This window comes from Mustela erminea, chromosome 1 (assembly GCF_009829155.1).
Source record: "Mustela erminea isolate mMusErm1 chromosome 1, mMusErm1.Pri, whole genome shotgun sequence".
Taxonomy (NCBI): domain Eukaryota; kingdom Metazoa; phylum Chordata; class Mammalia; order Carnivora; family Mustelidae; genus Mustela; species Mustela erminea.
Genome location: NC_045614.1, coordinates 54,551,740 through 54,569,427, shown reverse-complemented (window position 1 = coordinate 54,569,427; position 17,688 = coordinate 54,551,740). Strand labels below are relative to the sequence as shown.

The window sequence follows — 17,688 nt, the reverse complement described above, 5'->3', positions numbered from 1 at the left end:
ATTATTTAATTACCATACAGAGAATGGAGATCAGTCAGTCTGCATATCTCGAGACAACAGAGTGAGGGGAAGTGGACTTACGTAGGAGGAAGGAGAGATCATACAAAGGTTTTTAGGTCAAACATAAAGAGTTCTCTGAAAATTACTTTTATACACTGGGATAGGTTCCAGAGGGAGCTTATATTCTTTGAAAATATGAAAAAAGGACACCATCCATATGGAATTATTTAGGTAGGCCAATGCCTGAAAGTTGGGGTCAGGCTATCTGGCTTCTCAGGAAGGGGGCTGCTTCAGTCTTATTGCTTGAATTTTTCAGAGGGACAAAATGTCAGCTGACACCAGTACAGTTTCAAAGGCATTTTGATTAATTGTTTTCAACTCTTTCATGGGTGTCTCAAAGTAAAAAGGGAAAGATTAATGACTCCAAAGGAGGTATTGTTCACAGGTTCCTATCTGATAGAAAGTTTACTTATCTGTTTTAAATAGCCCATTTCCTTCCCTAATAAAAAATGACTGGTTTTTCTGCCCTTGCCTTTTTTATCTTAAAAAAAGGGGGTCAAATTTCAGAGCATTTACAAGAGGGAGAGGGAAAAAAGCACTTAAAAAGGAAGCTCAAACACAATCCTACCAGTAATCTGTTTCCTGCAGCCAAAATCAGTTGCATTCCATCAGGCTTAAACGCGAGGTCATATATACTAAACAGGAGACAAGACAAGACAAAAGGACAATTAGGAACCAAAATGATGAGGTCTGCTAATGGCCAGGAAAGCAAACTTTATTTCCATTATGAAACACTGCTTGTATATGAGGGAGAAAATAATGGCTAAGAATTGCATTTGGTTGCAAATTCCATTCAACCACCATACCTTGGCAGCCCATTCAATCACGATTTACTCGGCAGTTAGCTTTATGTTCCAATTTCCACTTGTCCAGCAGCCAGACACCAGAGATGATTCAAAGGATCAACAGTCGAAGGCACTAACTCTTCTATAAAGACTAGACAAACTGAGGGCTACTAAATCCACATGTTTCTGAAAATTGGTCATTTATTAAAATATCATTATTATTTCCAACCAATCAGATACTTAATGAATACCTCTTAGGTGCTAAGCAGTAACAGATACAAAATGAGTAAATCACAGTAAATCCAGTAAATTACAGCAGCAAATGCCTGCCCTCAAGGAAACTACCATCCAGTTAGGAAATGTGATTCAGAGACATTCATAAAGAACTACCATATGTCATCAACTCTGAAGCATACATTTTTTCACATTTTAACATCTCTGAGGTGGGGATGTGTCTTGTAGTTGATGATATGTCAGCCTAACTGAAAGCCTTTTTTGCTTTCTTAGTGGTATGTAAAATAATGGTATTTTACAATCAGTGACCTCTTAGATGAAATACAGAACAATACTGAGTAAAGGTTTTAGGCAGAATTCAAAGGAGGAAGACTCAATGTTCTGATCTGGAGAACAGATAAGAAAAAGCTTCATGGAAAAAAATAGTACATGAAAAAAGTAGGGCTTTTGAGACATGCAAGAGGAGATCTGGAGGGGGCAGCATTTCAGGCAGAGAAAACAGAATAAGCAAAGACAGGAAGGTGGGGAATAGCAAATAGTCTAAACAATCGAATTGACTGAAACAGTTTACCACACCAAGGCAGTAGGGAGAGATCAGGCTAGAAAAACAGACTAGAGCCATATTACAATGCTTCTTGAATGCCCTAGGCAGATTTCCTTAGTTCAGATGACTCTAGTAAGAATGTGCTAGATAGCATTGCCAGGGCAGCCTATCTGGAAAAGTGTGGTATAAATATAAATAAATAAATATTTTTTTAAAAGCATGGTATAAATTTACCTGATACCTGTAGTAATCTAGACATATAGTCCCTGGGGAAGAGTACTTGGGAGTGTATTCCAGAGATACTCCTGCTGAGCTCTTGAAATTATTATTATTATTATTTTAAATTTCTTCTTATTAATTATTATTATATTTTAATTTATTTTATTCATTTTTGTTTATTTATATTTTATTATTATTATATATATTATTTTATTTCATCCTTGCAATTCCATGAGGTAAGAATTATTACTCAGTTTTGTAGTTGAGGACACCATAGCTCAGAGAGGTCAAGTATCTCACCCAACATCATACTACCAGCAAATGGCGGACCAGAATTTCAAATCAGATAAGACTTCTGGAGTCTGTGCTATATTGCCTTCCACTTTCTTGAAGAATTCTCAAATATGACAAACTTCTGTTATCCTTAGTACTTGAACAGTAATAGTGGCTAACATTTATTAAGCACATCTATTTACAGTGTATGCTAAGTACAGTTTAAATGCTTTATATGTATTAGTTTACTTAATCCTCATAACCCTATACCCATTCAGCAGATGAGAAAAATTAAGGCCCAGAGAAGTTAAGTAACTTGTCCGAAAATAAACTACTACTGAGTGGAGGCAGCACCAGAATTCAAACCCAGGCAGTCTGGCTCCAAAGCCCAAGATATAATACACTCTGATTTGTGGCCCTCATTTTCATTATTATTAGCATATGCCATAGTTGACAAAATAATTAGCAACAGTTTCCACACTTTATCAATATGAAAGAAAAGGCATTACATGTAGAATTCAGAAAGCTTTTTATATAGGCTCTGTTGGCCTCAGAAGCTTCCTTTAAAAAATAATTCTTTTTTCTTTTTTTAAAAAGATTTTATTTATTTATTTGAAGACAGAGATCATACGTAGGCAGAGAGGCAGGCAGAGAGAGGAGGAAGCAGGCTCCCTGCTGAGAAGAGAGCCTGACGTGGGGCTCGATCCCAGGACCCCGGGATCATGACCTGAGATGAAGGCAGAGGCTTTAACCCAGTGAGCCACCCAGGCGCCCCTAAAAAAATAATTCTTAAAATAATAACAATAATAACTCTTCACATATCTTCAACAGCTGGCTGATGGAGAAGCTGGAACAAGGGTGGGCATCCCTCTTGATAGAAGCAAACACAGACACTGAGTTCTTCAGCTTCCTCCCTATTACATGGTAACGTATCTGGGCCTTACTATTTTCTGCACTTTCTCTGAGTCTAGAGGAAAATATACTTGGTGCGTATCACAACCTGAGGCAGTAAAGTGAAACTCAGAAGGGACCTGATTCAGAAGATCTTACATCCTGTTTGAGCTTTTGTCCTCACCTACAAAACAAGGCTAAAGAGTTGCCCTCCCACCTCCGGGTGCATGGCCAGCCTTGTGCAAGCACCTGACACCTGTGGGTTGCTGTGATGAGGTACCAGATTTTGGAGAGGATCTGTACCTCTCTTTTATAGTCATTCTTGGTCATGTGGCTTCCTTTCTGCACTGTAGACAATCTAAGCTCATTAAAGTGGTTCCTGTGGTGAGCTTCTTCTTAAGGATCATTTTGGGTTGAATTCTCAGAAAATCATTTAGGTGTCTGATTTGGGCCAAGCCTTAAACTATCTTACTCTCAGATGTGAAAATTCGTTTTCTTTATATATCTTGAAATTTGCCTTCCTAAAGTATAATGTAATGCTCAATTTACCCCAATCTAAACTGTTAATCCACTTAGGATCTGTATAATTCATTGTAGCTCTGAATTATATTGCCTTCTATATTTCACAGTTTCAAATACTATCTTAATTATAGTCATGTGCAGTTTAAGGGCAAGGACCCTATTTTAGACAGTTGTTGGCCCACCGTGCATGGCATTGTCCCAGACACAAAATGAATATAATCGACAAACTATTTTATCTTAAACCCCTCAGACTTTAATTACATCATGAGACTGAAACCAAATAAAGAAAACCTTATTTAAAATGGAGTCCAGGGACACCTGGGTGGCTCAGTGGGTTAAGCCTTTGGCTCAGGTCATGATCTCGGGGTCCTGGGATCGAGCCCCACACCAGGTTCTCTGCTCAGCAGGGAGCGTGCTTCCCCTTCTCTCTGCCTGCCTCTCTGCCTGCTTGTGATCTCGGTCAAATAAATAAATAAATAAATAATCTTTTTTAAGATTATCAATAAATAAATAATCTTTTTTAAAAATTACATTATAAAAAAATAAAATAAAATGGAGTCCAGAGGCCAGAAGCGAGAGCGCTCATGGTGTACTACTTGTTGGCAACCCTTTGAAGAACCAACAGGAAGAAGCCTATACCTTACCCTAGATAAAGATTTTTCTCCTGGCCCAGCAACATGAGAGATTGTCACAACTCAACCAATGAAAAGCCACTACACTCTGAACTCCCAGTTTACTTTAATGGACTTTTTGCTTATAATAGCCTCTCCCAACTCCTTCCCCCTTTCCTCTACAAAAGAGTCTTCTTCTCCTTTGTTTCTAGAACTTGCCTGTGTTTCACCATAGCTTTCTTCTCCTGAATCATAATTCCTCTCCTATTCCTGAATAAATCCACTTTGCTGGTAAAAACAAACAAACAAAAACAACTGGTTGCTTTATTTTCAAGATTGATAAGATCAAAGAAACTCTGAATTGGGAAAGACCCTAAAATTTGTAGTGTGGTAGTCCAGCTCCCACACACAGCAGGGAATTCCCTAGGAATTCCCTAGAGATAGCCATCCAACCTCTGAACACTCCCAGTATTGGAGCACTCACCAGGCTGCAGGCAGTTTATTGTACTAAAGGATGGCTCTCTCCCCCAATCCACCCTCTTTTAAGAGAAGGATTCGCTGTCAAATGTCATTGCAGAAAGACAGAGGGCAAATCTTGCAAATCGTCCTCTGCCAACCTTGTGCCCACTTCACTGTAAACTGAAGTCCCAAGGTGCCCCTCCAAATCCTGCACAATCGGACCCAGCCCCAGTTATTTGCTTTGAATCTTAGGCAAATTATGTCACCTTGTTAAGTCTGTTTCTTCATCTGTAAATGGGGTAACAATTCCAACCATACTGGTTGCTGTGGCGATTAAATAAAATAATGAATGTAAACACTGTCTGGCCTATAGCAAGGATTCAGTAAATACTAGCTGGTGTAACTGGAGGGTAATAACAAATGTTGTCCTGACTGGAATAAGGCAGGCTAACAGATAAGGCATCTTCGTTGAGATAAACCTGGAGCAGTGCTTTTAAGGAAGAAAGGAGGGAGTTCAGGGACACCTGGATAGCTCAATCAGTTAAGTGTCTACCTTCAGCTCAGGTCCTGATTCCAGGGTCCTGGGATGGAGCCCTGCTCAGCAGGGAGCCTACTTCTCCCTCTGCCTGCTGCTCCCCCTACTTGTGCTCGCTCTCTCTCACTCTCTAACAAACAAATAAATAAATACAATCTTTCAAAAAAAAAAGGAAAGAAAAGAAAGGAGGGAGTTCAGAGAAGAATAAGAGCATTTGAGAAGGAATTTTGGATAGGAAAATGGAATTTTCAGCTGAAGTGAAAAGCATATATTTAAATGTTAGCAAGCAGAGGATGAAGGGGGAGGATGAACAGGACCACCTAGCTAAGTACAAATCTGATGATCACAGCATCAATATTCAAAAAATAGAAATCCTATTACCACGTGAAGTTTGGACTGGAAGTCAAAGAACAGTGGCTGGTTCTGTTGTGGATGACTAATTTTAGACATCTAAGATCTCTTAGTTCCACTATTTATTTTTTAATAGTTTTTGTTTTATCTTATTCTAGGCTTCCAGCTGGCATATGTAGCTACCATCAGGATTGCTGGTCTATAGAAGCCCTACAGTCCCTAATCTAATAAGTTGTTTCAAACCTATAATGGGCCAAAACCCAAATAATCAATCTAAACTCAGCATTCATTCATTCACTTATTAATTTATTCATGAATACAACTATCAATCAAACGAATACACCTATCCATCTAACAGTCATACAAACCACTGATTTGTCTAGGCTCTGGAATATGCCTTAGAAATGAATAAGAAGTAGCCATTGCTTTTAAGGGATTTATAGACTTCTGGAATAAACAGATGCAAAAATAACTCTTCACACTGTACAGATTCGAAGTACCACAGAGAGGAATGAACAAAATTCTACGCCAGGGGTTGAAAACGGAGCAAATCAGGCTGTATCTGGCCAGCAAATGTTTTGTTTGGCCCACATGGTGTTTTATTTCAGTTTCAGATTAGTTGCCAGCATTAAAAATTAGGGCATTTCAAATAAAAACCCAAATTCATAGCTTCTGGTAAAAACAGGAAGATCTGAGCACACTAGGCCAAATTTCTGCAGGGTGGTAATTGGCAGGAGCTGAGCAGCAGCTGCCCTTTTTAGGCAGAGCATGAGATCTCTAGTTTGCCACACTCCTTGCCACTCCCTTTTACTCTCTGACATGAAAGTCAAATTTGTTCAAGAGTTATCAGCAGTGGGTACTTTCATAATAGAATTAAGAAAAAAGTAATTTTTAAATTTATCTTTTATTATTTTTTTAAGTAGGCTCCATTCCCAGCATGGAGTCTAACATGGGGCTTGAACTGAGGACCCTGAGATTAAGAGCTAAGCTGAAATAAAGAGTTGGACACCTAACCAACTGAGCCACCCAGGCGCCCCAAAAGAATTTTTTAGACACATATTTCTATTAAAAGTAAAAGTGAAAGATATACTGGTAGGGCTATGTGTTTCAAGAAAAGTGGGGTGTAGAATAGCAGAATACTCTTAGGAGAGACAGACGATTCCTTGAGTTTAAGATACAAATAAACATCTCCCATTATATTGCCTGCCTGACTCCTGCAGGCATTTGGGTTTGCAACCTCTGTAACATAAGAAAAAACTAATTTAGTAGCTAAGAGTATTGGCTTTGGAGTGAGGAAAAAAGCTGGCTCCACCACTAACTTGCTGTGTGACTGTGGCAAATTAGTTACCCTCTCTGTGCTTCAGTTTCCTTTTAAGTAAGAAAGAGGTAATTACAATACATAGTTCAGAGGGCTGTTGTGAAGTGACAATGAGATAAAAAGACATGAAGTTCTTAGCCAGGGTCTGGTGCATAGTAAGCATTAGCTATTACCAGTGCAGAATACAGAAGAGAGAGAAACCATATCCGAAGGGAACATTACAGAATGTTTACAATTCCAATGTAAGGAGATGAAGAAAAAAGGCATGCCTTCTGCACACCTTCAAGAGAGGGAATGTTAGAGGTCCTGTTCCAGTGGCCAAAACAGAGGCTGCACCATGAAGGTGAAAAGATCAGCTAGGAAGATTAAAGTCAGGCTGAGGGGAACTATCCAATAAGTCAGTATTTCCCAAATGTTTCCTTGTATGACGGATTTAGTTGATAAAAATGGAATAGGACATTAACATCGACTCATAAGGTGAGAAAGTCATTCTCTTGATTCTCTTTCCAACCTTCTAATTAACCATAGGAGAAAGACTTGCTCTGAGCTATTTACCTCAAGCACCTCTCAGACCACACTTGCTAAACTTCCAGTTCTCCAGGACAGCAGACCAGAGGCTTAAAGGGTTCCTAGCAACAGTATCTAGATACAACTTACTAACACCGTTTTGTTTCTCCCAACTTTGAGTTTCTCATTTATCTCAGAGCAAGTGATACTGACTTTCAAATATGGAGCAATAGCGCTTCCTTGTAGAATCATAGAGTGTAAAATCATATTTGAGTGATAATCAGGCAATTCAGAGAAAAACGCCAAGATTTTGTACATGTGGCAAAATCTGTGACCTTTTTGAGAGACATTGTCATGGGTAGTAAGACGAAGCCAGGACGGATTCTGACAGGCCCAGGCTGATTCTGTGTAAAACGACCTCGATAGGACACTACCTCACGCGTGGTACACCTCTTGGCTTCCCCTCCAGGCCTCAAGTTTCTCCATCCGCAAAAGGGTGGGAGGGCGACCCGGCAGTTGCTCAGACCCGGAGTTCAGTGCCCTCAGCCCCAGCCGCAGGCCCGTTGCCCCGGGCAACCACAGGGGCTCTCGCCATGGTTCCCGCCATCCCTGCCACGGCTCGGCCTCCCGCTCCTCCCGGACTGCCCCACTCCTCACCACTGCTCGGCTTTATCTCTCCACGTCAACACGGCCCTCATCGCGGCTTCCCTCACGCCTCAGGCCCCTCCTCCCGCCTCAGCAACGGACCCCGCTCCGCCAGCCACTTTGGTTACCTGCGCTACCCCTGGCAACACACATGCGCAGTGAGCCTCGTGCGCGCGGCAGAATTCCGAGTGCGCAGGCTTAAAAGGCCGGGCTGGGAACGGAGAAGAAGATGGGACGGAGCCTAGGAGTCTGCGCAACTAGGACGCGTGCGACTGGTCGGAATGGGCGGAGGGCGGTAGGTCTTTCTCGATGAAGGATTTGATTGGCTGAGCCGTGGAAATGGTGGCTGTGGCCGAGTGGGCGGCAGGAAAGCTGCTGTAGAGTCTGACTGGCTTTTATCGCCTTCGGCTCTCGAATTCAGCCTAGCGCTCTGAAGCTGAAGAAGTTTTCGCATCTGATTCTGCTCCGCTCCTAGAGTGTCGGACACTCTCGGCCGGTTGCTGCTGTTGAAGCCCACCTTAAGGGTATGGCTGGGATGGAGAGTCCGAGCCTGGGAGACTGCGGAGCTGCCCCCTCGGTCACGTCCAGGGAGCGCTTAGCCGCAGACCCGCACTGTGACCTCCGGCAAGTTATAGTCCCCTTTCGGGACTCATTTTCACCATCTGTAATGGGAGCGGGGCTGGGGTGGGTAGAAGACGGATTGGCCTTTCTAACCTAGGATCGACAGCTCTCGAGACCCACAGGGTTAGGTACTCGGAGCTGTGGCTGTGTTTGGCTCAGGAACTCTTCCAGTGGGTTCAGCTCTGGGGTGCATCTTGCTTCGTTAGCCGGAATGACGAAGGAGCTGGAAGGAGCAGAGAGGTTTTGTGCAGGGGGTGCAAGGAGAGGTCAGCTTGGGCTGGAGTACCCTAGGAAGACCTTGGAGGAGATGTCATGTTAAGTAGCCAATGGTGCCCCCAAAATGGGTCCTATAAGAAGTTAAAGAGGCAGCCACGGGCATGTATTCAATACAGTACTTGTGTATGTGGGATAAGGGGCTAAGATGATTTATCTACTTTTTTCCCCCAAAATTTAATCCCCAGAACTACCTTAGAAGAAGTATTACCTCCTTTTTAAAGATGAAGGAAGGAGGGCGCCTGGGTGGCTCAGTTGGTTGGGTGACTGCCTTCAGCTCAGGTCATGATCCCAAAGTCCTGGGATCAGCTCCCCGCTCCATGGGGAGTCTGCTTCTCCCTCTCCCCTTCTCCCCTCTCATGCTCTCTCTCACTGCCTCTCTCACAAATGGATAAATAAAATCTTAAAAAAAAAAAAAAGATGAAGAAAGGAGGCTTTGAGAGGTTAGGTAATTTGCTCTTGGAGGTGGAGATATATATATATATATACATACACACTATATATATACTATATATACAGTATATACATATGAAATATACATAAATACATATGTATACTGAAATATATATACAAATATATATATTTATTTATATAAAGTTTGTGCTATTTTCACCAGGCTTCAGTTTCCTTGTTCCTAAAATGTGAACCATATAATTTCTTAAGATCCACTTAGCTCTGCAAAATTATTAACCCCAAATTACTGCAGAAGAGCTTGATTCTAATTCTAGATACTAGCTCTTGCTTAGTTTCCGTAAAGAAGTTGGCTTAGATAGCTCTATAGAGCCATCCGACTTTTAAAATGTGTGATTTAGTGATTAGGATACACTTTATTGAAGTTTTTCAATGATAATGCAGGAGGAGAGGTAATAGACCAAGATTTAGTGAACCTAAGTTCTGTATCAGTTTTGCAACTAACTTAAATCTTCCCTGTCACTTAATTTTCTCAGTAAAATTAGAGTAATCTTCATCCTACCTACCTCACAAGATTCTCATGAGGATGAAAGAGATTTGAAAATTCTTATCAGAAATTATTTACCTTTTGGAGAGTTACAACTTCTGAAGAAAGCAATAGACACTCTCCCCCAGAAAACTGCAGATATATATAAAATTTTTACCTCACTTATTTGAGGAGAAGGAGGATGTCTGACTGACTCTTTTAAGCAGTTCTCTTGATCCCAGTTTAAGAGCTCACGTACAGGTTCATATTTTTAAATTTATGCCGCATCAACCAGACACTTTCAATAGCCCCATTCAGTAATTAACAACAACATAAAGTTTCTAGTGAACAGCTTGAACTTTACATTGTGCAGACACCTCCAACCCATGTTGGAGGACAGGAAGATATTCACATAGCATAAGACTGGTCCATACTGATTTTAATCTCTCTTGTAGTCTAAATTTTAGTCCATAGGGTTCCTGCTCTGTCATGGATTGAAATTGAATAAGCAGAGGAAAATAAATTTTAAATGAGCTGATCACTTATACTTTGTATTTTTCAGCCAGGAAGATGGTGCTCTGGGATTGGAAAGCATGGGAGAAAATGAGAAACAAGTAATGATAAAAAGCAGCAGTGAGTGTAATCCCCTGCTGCAAGAATCCATTGCTTCTGCTCAGACTAGTGATACTACTATGACAGAATGCCATAAGTCTGTCCCATGCGGATGGGAAAGAGTTGTGAAGCAGAGGTTATCAGGGAAAACAGCAGGAAGATACGATGTATATTTTATCAGGTGAGCATGCAAGGTGGTACAGATAGTACAGCCAAATCATTTTATCTAGACAGGTATCAGGAAAATATCACAGAAATCTTGGCTTTTTTCTGTTTTTACTAGAAATCGTTGTAGATTTTATTCCTTGAGTGTCACTAGTTAGCTATATCAAGTGATCTGGGGACAAGTACATATATCTTCTGCTGCAAATTGTTGCTCTTAAAATTTGTAAATTTGTAAATTTGTAAGTAATTGTAAAATTATAATATCATAGAGGAAACTATTTAAAAGTACCACTTTATTACTTTTTTAAAAAATTTTAAATGACAGATACCCATGGTAACATTGGAAATGATTAATTAAAAATCTGAAATGTGGTCCAGGTCTTTTTAAAAGTCACTTTTATTGACTAGCAATAAGTTTTCCTTAATATTTTCTAGCCCACAAGGACTGAAGTTTAGATCCAAAAGTTCACTTGTTAAGTATCTTCACAAAAATGAAGAAACTTCTCTTACTCCAGAAGATTTCGATTTTACCGTACTTTCTAAAAAAGGCATCAAGTCGGGATATAAGAACCGCAACATAGCACCTCTGACATCCCAAATGCAAAGTGAAAGTAATAGTTCAAACTGGAACCTCAGGACACGAAGCTGGTGGAAAAAAGATGTCTTTCCTCTACCAAGCAGTTGTCTGGAATTGCAAAGTAGCAAAGGACTATCTAACTTTAAAGATAAGGGTGTTACTGACATGGACTCCAGAAAGGTTAGAAAGTCCAAAGAAAAGGTGCCTATTTTGAAAGGAATTCAAATTAAGAGAAATAAAACAAGGTGCCAGAAGGGTCTTCCAGATTCTGCTCAAAGTAATAAGAAAAGAAAATCTGAGTATAAAAAGGCAGATGATGAAAGTGAACCTGTTGTGCAAGAAAGTCAGCTTGATAAAACACTCTCCATTGATGCTGGAACAAGCAACAAGACCCTCAGTGCAACCAGTGAAGAAAAGAAACTTTTAAAAGAACAATCATTGAGTTTGGTATCAAATTTTTGTTCTGAACAAATAACTTCTGGCATCATAAACAAATTATGTTCAACTGAAGAAGCAGAACACAGCAAGAAGTGTGAGGAAACCTTTTTAGAATCTGAGGAAATAAAATCAAAAGTACAAGTTGGGGAAAGGAAGGAACATTTGCATACTGACATTTTAAAATGTGGCTCTGAAATGGACAACAACTGCTCACAAACCGAGAAAGACTCTGTGGAAATGTGTCAAGGTATTCAGAGCATTAAAGCTGCTAATAAACACATGATGAGTTTATGCTTCCAGACACTATATTTCATGCCTATGCCCAGTTAGGATATGGAAATAGAACAAAGAAATAGGACCAAATATCAGGTACATTGTACCTGTTGATCCTAGTACCTTATTTAACCCGTCTTCAAATGCTTGGCTATGGCACGGAGTGAATTGGCTGACTTCTGCCTTGATAACCCCAGCTAAAGAGAATTGTGTCATTTACAGCTGCTACCATCTCTTCTTGGTGCAATAGCTGGGACTTTCCTCAGCAGTGCTTTCCCTTCCCATCTTCTTTCCAGCCAGTAATATTACAACTTTAGGGAAAATGAAAGGCTTTATTTGTGAAAAGGTTTGGGGAAGACTCCTTTTAATGCATAAGCTGGTCAAAATAGTCCATGTCTACTCTTTTGCACCCCTCCTGTTATTCATTCCTGATGTGTGACTTCCAATTTCAGTTTGTACAGATCATAGTCATTTTTATCTTCTATTATAATGTAATGCTTCTCTAAAATGCTTTAGAGCTCTAAATAATTCAAAACTGTAATCACATAGTTCATTTATTATTTGTAATATGCTCTGAATACAGAGTTCAGAGCTTGGCAGTATTGCCTTTATAATACCTCAGTGAATAAAAAATAAAAAGAAGACCTTTTGAGCAGCCCTGTATTAGTTATTCATTATGCCATTATGGTATAATGAATAACTCCTTTAAAGGAGAAGACTAATTTTACTTAAAATCCTGCTGGGAGACAGCCTGGACAAATTGGTGGAGCAGGGGCTTAGACTGATTCTGTTCTCAGCCCCACTCATGATTTTATGTGTTTGCTGTGCCTGGAATTCCTTTACCTTTAATAGAAAATGACCATATATACCTAGGAACTGCTTAAGAATTCTAGTCTGCCCTTTAAAGACTTTAAGCTTCTTAGAGCTTTGAGGTTTATGTAGCTTTGTTGCTAGTATAATGGACAAATAAAATATTTTAAAATCCTTTTGTGACCAAAACGGAAGATCCTATTCATCCTATACATAAAAAAGTCTAGTTCTTAGCACAAGATGAAGTACCCTGAGTTTAAGAAGTGTCTGATGGAATTGTAAAGACTTTCCCATTGGCTTAGTTGGAAATTGCAAAGTAAACTGAGCTTTAGTCTCCTACTAATAAAGGATGCTAGTTAATAATTGTTTATAGGACCCCACAGAAGAAATCATGTAACTAGTAAAAGTAGCTTCTTTTGTCCTCTTTTTTTTTACTTTCTACTAGGCTTTGCCTGTCTGCTTCTGAGCCTTTTGACTAAGATCAAGTGTGAAGTGTAGAATAGCAAAAAACAGTAGTAATTATCTGGAGAGCTGGATACCTCTCCCAATCTGCAGCCAGTCCCCCTCTCATTTTGACATTGTTGTTTAATTTCTAAGCCTTCATTTGTTTATCTGTAAAATGGAGGTAATAATACTCACCAGTCCAGTTTTTTACGTCAAGAATACTGCAGAGTAAAATGAGAAGTGAAAAAGATGGCTTCACACTATACAGCTGCAAGTTATTATTAACTGACATTCAAATTGAGGGGGTAAGGCTATGGAGAGTATTAAATATGATGATTTTAGAAACTTGGGAAGCCCAGTAATGCTGGTCAGGTAGTCTTTGTTACGTTGACTGAGCTTCCCAGTAGATAGTGATCCAGTATTCCAAGGTCCGAATCTTGGATTTTTCAGTAGGTTTTGTTTTATCTTTATCCTTTTCTGTTTTTTTAAGTGTAAAAGTGTTCACCGCAGAAATTTTGGAAAATATAAAAAAATCAAGGGAGAAGAGAAAAACTAGCAACAACCATTATACCATTTTGGTATATTTCATTCTAATTTCTGTATTTTTTTTTCTTCATTAAATTGGGATCATATGTAGAATATTGCATTTTCACTTAAAAAGTTAAGGACATGGGAGAAAATATTCATGATGTAGTCCAAAATGTTTAATGACCACATTGTACAAATGTGTCATAATTTAGAATATCCCATATTATTTCTAATTTTTCAGTACTATGAACTCTGAACATAAATCGTAGAATACTAGTATAACACAGTGGTTAAGTCACTCAGGAGCTGGACTGCCTGGATTTGAATTTCAGCTCTGACATTAGCTGTGGGACCCTGGCCATGTTACTTAATTTATTTTTACTCAATTTTCTATCTGTGAGGTGAAAGTAAATAGTAGCTAGCTTGTAGGTAGGTCATTTGTGGGATTAAGTTGATTAATTTTTGTAAAGTGCTTAGTGCCTAGTATGTACTAAATGCTTTATAATAGTAGTGTGTTGTTATTTGCACCCCTGAATATTTCTCTAGGCTAAGCCATAGCTTCTATAAACAATGTTTGCTCTTCCTTTTCAGAAGATACCATTCCACGGACACAAATAGAAAAAAGGAAGACAAGCCTGTATTTTTCCAGCAAATATAACAGAGAAGGTATCCCTTTCCCAATCAGAAAATTAGATTTTAAATCTGTTTCAGGTGTTCAGCTCTGATGCCGTGTGTTTGTTTAGCTCTTAGTCCCCCTCGACGCAAAGCCTTTAAGAAGTGGACCCCTCCCCGGTCACCTTTTAATCTCGTCCAAGAGACACTTTTCCACGATCCATGGAAGCTCCTTATTGCTACCATATTTCTCAACCGGACCTCAGGTTTGTGGATTATATCTTAGAGAGTGTGGTAAGGAGAAAGGGCACTGGATTCATTAGGAGGTCTGAGTTCCAATTTAACTTTGAGTCTGTGTGACCTCAGGCAAGGACTATCCCTTCCAGGCCTAGATGACTTCCAAAGCCTTTTTCACACTACAGAACAAATTGTCATTAATTTTCTACTTCCAAACTAGTTTTGGTCAGCAGTGAAAATCAATTCCTAACATTCCTCCACCCTCTGTCATGTGTAAAAGCATTTCTTTTTCATTGAAAGCTTTCTTGAGTGTCATTGGCACTTTATATCCTGTATGTTTTTATTCTAGTTATCTGATGACTGGATTATTTGAAAACTAATAATCAGGCAAGTCCAGGTATCAGTATGATTGAGACTGTTAGCCCAATAGCTGATAGTGTTAACTTTTGATTCTGAAGGTGGTTGCCAGTTCAGGTAAAAGCTTCTCATCAGAGGTTTAAAAAAACAAAGCAAAAACATTCTATATGAGATTTCTCGATGAGGAAGTACCTGAACTTAAAAACAACCCATCTGGAGGCTTGTAATCACAATTACTTTTACTTCCAGGCAAAATGGCAATCCCTGTGCTCTGGGAGTTTCTAGAGAAGTACCCTTCGGCTGAGGTAGCAAGAACCGCAGACTGGAGAGATGTGTCAGAACTTCTTAAACCTCTTGGTCTCTATGATCTTCGAGCAAAAACCATTATCAAGTTCTCAGGTACTTTCTTGTATACCCAAAAGAAGGAACATAAACTGCCTACTTAAGAGAGCCACACCTTAAACTTTAATGTCCTTGGATGCTACATTAATCCAGGTCATTCAGCTGAAGCCCTGAAGGCATTTAAAAACAGTCAGCTTACCCCAAACTACAGTCTCTCACCCACGCAATAAGTCTTTGCCCAGTACTGGGGCAAGCCATCTGGGCAGGATTAGAGGAAAAAGTCAGTGAAGCAGAATACCCTCTTGACCTTAAGGACTTTGCCTCTGCATAATTAGCACAGCACAAAATAATAACGGTTAGTAAGTGGCATGTGAGAGGTTCATACAGGGTCCTGGGGCAATTCAGAAGAAGAAGTCATCAGAACTGGGGTTGTTATGAGAGACTTTTTGCTGTTCCTTTCTGCTGTTCTCACCATCTGGCTCTGCATCACTACGTATTTAGGGAAAGTCTTTCTGAGGCTGACCTGATCTGTTGTATTTTCAGATGAATATCTGACAAAGCAGTGGAGGTATCCAATTGAGCTTCATGGGATTGGCAAATATGGCAATGACTCTTACCGAATTTTTTGCGTCAATGAGTGGAAGCAGGTGAGACCCACTCCCAACCTTAACATCTCCAGCACATTTTGTCTCTGGGGCGAAATAAGTCCATCCTTAGAGCTAAAACTATTTCTTGGGCACATGTGCTATCACTCTCACAGCCAGTTTTGTTCTAGGCTCGAAGGGCAAGTGGTGGCATGGGGCTATAGGCAGCAGGGAGAGGATCCATAGATAACTCCCAACTCAATAAAGATTCCTTGGTGTGGCCTCTGACTGACCTCCAGCAGTTTGTCACTTCTGGCCCCGTGTTGTCATTTTCATTCACGTGTTGTCTCTAAGCCTGATGTGGTTCTCCTCTGTTACAGTCATACTAGCCTTCAGAAATATACCACTGAAGGAAAGCAGACAGGTTTGGGCTTGGAAGGAATGCTTGTTGGGTTTCTCCTACTGGTCTCAGACTACTTTTATGGTAACTGGGCCCTACCTCAGCTACCCAGTCAGTTGAATATGCCCTGCCCACAGGGTGGGGGTGTCCAGGCACCTGGTGGTACTGCCAAGTGGCCCAGTACACTGCCGTCTTGATCTGTGACTCACCTTAAAGCGGTTAGCCAGTAGGTCTGCCCAAGCCCATCCCTGCTCTACCATTTACTGTGATCTGAGCAATCCATGTAACTCTCAGGGTCTATAACCTCCTTCTGGAAAATGGTATATTAATACTTGACTCATATTATCACTACCCCCCATGGTAGGTCATGGTGAAGATCAGTACTAAATTGGAAAGTACTTTGTGAAGGATTACCTTAATGTAAGGTATAGTGTTAAGCATTCATGAATCCAGTTAGGTTAAAGGTTATAATTTTCAGATATGCTATCATAATGTATTGTTCTCCTATCATCCCTTTAAAAAGCCCATTTTAAAAATGTATTTCTGATAAAGTTATATAAGACCTCTGTTTCCTAATGTGTTGTATTTCTTCCAGGTACACCCTGAAGACCATAAGTTAAATAAATATCATGACTGGCTTTGGGAAAATCATGAAAAATTAAGTCTGTCTTAAAATCTTTTTCAAACTCATTTTTTTTATACATTACTATGCACTTGATTCCTAAGAGCTCCACTAAGCACAACCAACTGCCTTTACAGGTATATAGATTTTAATTAGTCCAACTAGAAATGCAATGTAAGTTTTCTTAATGTGTGTAACACTGGTAGAACTTTGCTACTGAACATACTAGAAAATGTTTTGAGATTTTTAAAAGTAAATTGTTACTTGACAAGAATACTAAAAATGTAAATGACTTTTCCAATAATAAAATGTGATTCGAAGTTGAAAAAAACTTTCATAAGCTCTCAGTAATACAAAGCAGATTTCTGTCAATGTTGCTTAAGGAAAGTTTGGATTGTCCTCTTTCTGTAAAAATGGAATTACACAGTTGTTATATAAGACATAGTTTGGGGCGCCTGGGTGGCTCAGTGGATTAAGCCGCTGCCTTCGGCTCAGGTCATGATCTCAGTGTCCTGGGATCGAGCCCCGCATCGGGCTCTCTGCTCAGCAGGGAGCCTGCTTCCTCCTCTCTCTCTGCCTGACTCTCCGCCTACTTGTGATTTCTCTCTCTGTCAAATAAATAAATAAAATCTTTAAAAAAAAAAAAAAAAAAAAAAAAAAAGACATAGTCAGAGTTTGCAGCCAAATATGTAGGAAAATACATTACAGGGTATGTTAGACAGTTAATTTGCATTTTTACTAATACAAATTAACTGCCTTTTACTATAACTGTAACTATTAACTGTATTTTACTATACTTGCTAACTCTGTGCTAGTTTAGGAATTAGAGATTTGGCCCTAGCATCCATTTGATAGCCTGTGAATATCTGCCGGCAGCTTTGTTTCAGAGTGTCAGCTTCTGG

The 17,688-nt window shown here is 39.7% G+C and overlaps 2 protein-coding genes across 8 annotated transcripts in view; one reads left to right on the top strand and one right to left on the bottom strand.

Moving 5' to 3' along the window:
* Positions 1-8,172, bottom strand: part of IFT122 (intraflagellar transport 122) — a 71,696-nt gene extending 63,524 nt beyond the window's left edge. For 2 of the 6 annotated variants that reach the window (XR_004285289.1, XR_004285400.1), the window contains exons 1-2: positions 7,967-8,158; positions 629-695 (exon numbers count right to left, since the gene is read on the bottom strand). Coding sequence is in view for 4 of the 6 variants with exons in the window: in XM_032338346.1 (XP_032194237.1) it covers positions 629-695; positions 7,967-8,007 (108 nt within the window). In the remaining 2 variants the exon portion in view is untranslated. The other 4 variants (XM_032339849.1, XM_032338346.1, XM_032340689.1 and 1 more) reach the window with 4 other exon arrangements.
* On the top strand, positions 8,150-17,117 carry MBD4 (methyl-CpG binding domain 4, DNA glycosylase). 2 transcript variants are annotated; one of them, XM_032341992.1, is made up of 8 exons: positions 8,150-8,578; positions 10,348-10,578; positions 10,998-11,824; positions 14,224-14,298; positions 14,376-14,510; positions 15,088-15,237; positions 15,724-15,827; positions 16,760-17,117. In XM_032341992.1, the coding sequence occupies exons 1-8, from the start codon at positions 8,481-8,483 to the stop codon at positions 16,835-16,837; spliced, it is 1,698 nt and encodes a 565-aa protein (XP_032197883.1). In that variant the 5' UTR covers positions 8,150-8,480; the 3' UTR covers positions 16,838-17,117. The 2 variants fall into 2 exon arrangements, with proteins under 2 accessions (XP_032197883.1, XP_032198690.1); XM_032342799.1 differs by lacking the exons at positions 8,150-8,578; positions 10,998-11,824; positions 16,760-17,117 and having other exon boundaries at positions 10,489-10,578; positions 15,724-16,753.
* Positions 17,118-17,688: the final 571 nt, after the last annotated feature.